The 2486-nt window shown below is 45.9% G+C and overlaps 1 protein-coding gene across 1 annotated transcript; it reads right to left on the bottom strand.

Annotated features, from left to right (window-relative positions):
- Nucleotides 1-1728: 1728 nt before the first annotated feature.
- On the bottom strand, nt 1729-2109 carry KCNE1 (potassium voltage-gated channel subfamily E regulatory subunit 1; the record flags this gene model as incomplete). The annotated part of the gene is made up of 1 exon (XM_081998056.1): nt 1729-2109. The coding sequence occupies one exon, from the start codon at nt 2107-2109 to the stop codon at nt 1729-1731; it is 381 nt and encodes a 126-aa protein (XP_081854182.1).
- Between the last annotated feature and the right edge of the window lie 377 nt (nt 2110-2486).

A 2486-nucleotide genomic window follows, 5' to 3' on the forward strand; every position in this document is an offset into this window, starting at 1 on the left:
GAGATCCCAAAAGAGCAGTGCCCAAGCTGAGAAGTCAACATTTTTCAAAGCCTAGCTTTGGTTTACATTCCTCTGGAGGAAAAAGTGACTTGGATAATTAAGCTGATGATTTTCCAAGCTGTGCAAGACATTGAAAACATGTATCTTCTCCTCAGCTTAATGGTGGGCAACATATAAATATCTTTAAAAAAAAAATACCCTGCGTTTTTAATTGTCTTAAGTATTCTGGGAACACAAACATGGATAGAATATTACTTTAATGAAAGTGCAGTGCTAAAGAAGCACCTATGCATTGAAAGGGGATGTGCTGTGACTTGTATCACTTGCTCGTCCAAACACATGGGTAGTTGTCTGCCCCCGCTCTGCCCTCACCTTGCCTTTGAAGCGGCTGCTCCGCACAACTTTCTTTCAAGCCTTTCCCACTTCCCTTTCCTCTCCAGTAGCTAAAAATGGGATGCGTATCTGCAGAGCAGAAATAAAAAACCTCTCCTGACTAGGTCATTGCTGCTTTGATCCCAAATAAGAGAACAGGCTTCAAGCTGGCGAGGTTGCTATTCTGAGTAACGCAATGTCCGGGGGAGCCGTACGTCTCCCTTTTAACAGAGACAGGCGATAGCTGCTGCCGCAGAAGCCAAGTTCAGCCACCACCTTACCCCCGCGGCTTGGAAAAACTTGGCCTGCCGAAGGACGGAGTAAGGAGGCCAAGGGCAAGGAAAACCTTGCTGGCATGGACCTCGTGTTGGATACTGCAGTAGATAAATGGCTGTACCGAGGGAGGCTCTTCCTGGGAACTGGAGGAACTGCTCACAGGATTTAAGTTAAGCACAGACACAAGTTGTGTCGGTGATTAAATATCAGACGTTTTGCAGAACTTGCTCTTCAGAGAGTGGAAACTCACTTTCCAACTAAAGGCTAGCACTTAGGTCTTGTGCAATAATTGCATGTGACTGAAACTCTTGAAACATTACACACTTGCATGGCATAGACCCTGTGGGCTGCCGAATCTTTGTACAAGGGTGGGTATTGCTGCCAGGATCAACCCTCATCCACGAGAAGGAAAACCAAAAATAGCCAGCAAGACTGATCTGGGGTACCTGCTAGGAATTAGGGACAATCACTGAAAAATTCCCCCCCAAAGCCTGCATTTTTCCACAGAAGTGGTTTTCAGCAAAAAATGGGAATCTTTTTTGAAAATTTTATCTCAAAGAGGTGCGTGATTCTGAAGGAAGCAGGTTATGCACAACATTATACAATTTATAAAATTATTATTCTGTGCTGGACAAAAATGCAAATGAAATATTTCAGCTTCTTTTTCCTGGAATAAACTGGTCATACTTGAAAATTATTTCTTAAACCATACTTGGCTGTAAATGCCTCTAGCTTGTGTTTGATCCAATTTGGTTTTAATTACCTAGACTACCGCAAGCGTTCACACTGGCGACACCGACATTTGCTTTTTTTGCTAGGTGAAGCTGATGAGTCCACGATACTCCCGCTGTGTGTCCCCCTCCTTGACCTTACAGTGGCTGCAACAAGGTACTGGTGGCCGGGCACTTTTGCAGCACCAGGGCCATCACAGACCCGTCAGCTTCACCATCAGTTCACGGTTATTCAGCCTGACCGAGGCCATCACCTGCAGCTCTACAGGTGGGCAAACAGCTAGTCTGGTTCATACCAGGTATCGTTTGGGTTGTCCCTGGGCAAAGTGCAATCCTTTCTCCCATTTTGCTAGGAAGACTTTGCCTCAGGAATCTGCATGCTTGGCTGCTCCACGGCCAGCTGGTTTTCAAAGACACAGCACAGCTTGTAATTTTCTATGAGCTTGGCTTGAAAATACTCCCTGTCCTTCTTGTGCCAAATGTCTGTGGCAATGTAGGTGTTGTAAGGGTCGCGGGAGTCCTCCAGCCTCCTGGTGCGAATGTTGGTCAGCATGACTCCCACCGTGAAGAAGCCGAAGAGGCCGACCAGCAGCAGCACGTAGATGATTTCCAGGTTGCTGCTGGCACTACTGACCTGGGAAGGTGCAGAGCTATTCATCTGCTCCAGGTAGTCTTGAAGCAACTTGGAGAGGAGTGAATTCAGTGCTGTATTGTTAGACAGTGCCAACATCTTGTTTTTCTGTCCTTCGCAATTCTTTCTTCCTTCCTTATTTGTAGTTTTTCTAGAAAAGCATAAAAATCAGGGACATGCCAGATAAATCGTCAGATAAAGATGCGATTCTCTCTGTCTCCCTTTACTGATTCTTTACCTGCTATTTAAAGCCATGACTTCTCCCTCGAGCCCCCACAGGCATGAGGATTGTCTCACTTCCACTCTGTGGCAACCACTTCTGGCTTTGAAGATTGTTATCATGGCTTCTCTTGGTCCTCCCTCCTCTACTTTCAGCTTAAGTATGGAATTCAGAAACAAAACTTCTGTACCTGAAATCACTCAGTACCTGCAGAAGGCTCCTCCTGTCCAGCCCTGTCGAGGAGTCTTACCTTTCT

This window comes from Phaethon aethereus, assembly GCF_964289735.1.
Source record: "Phaethon aethereus genome assembly, chromosome: 1".
In the NCBI taxonomy this organism is placed as follows: Eukaryota; Metazoa; Chordata; class Aves; order Phaethontiformes; family Phaethontidae; genus Phaethon; species Phaethon aethereus.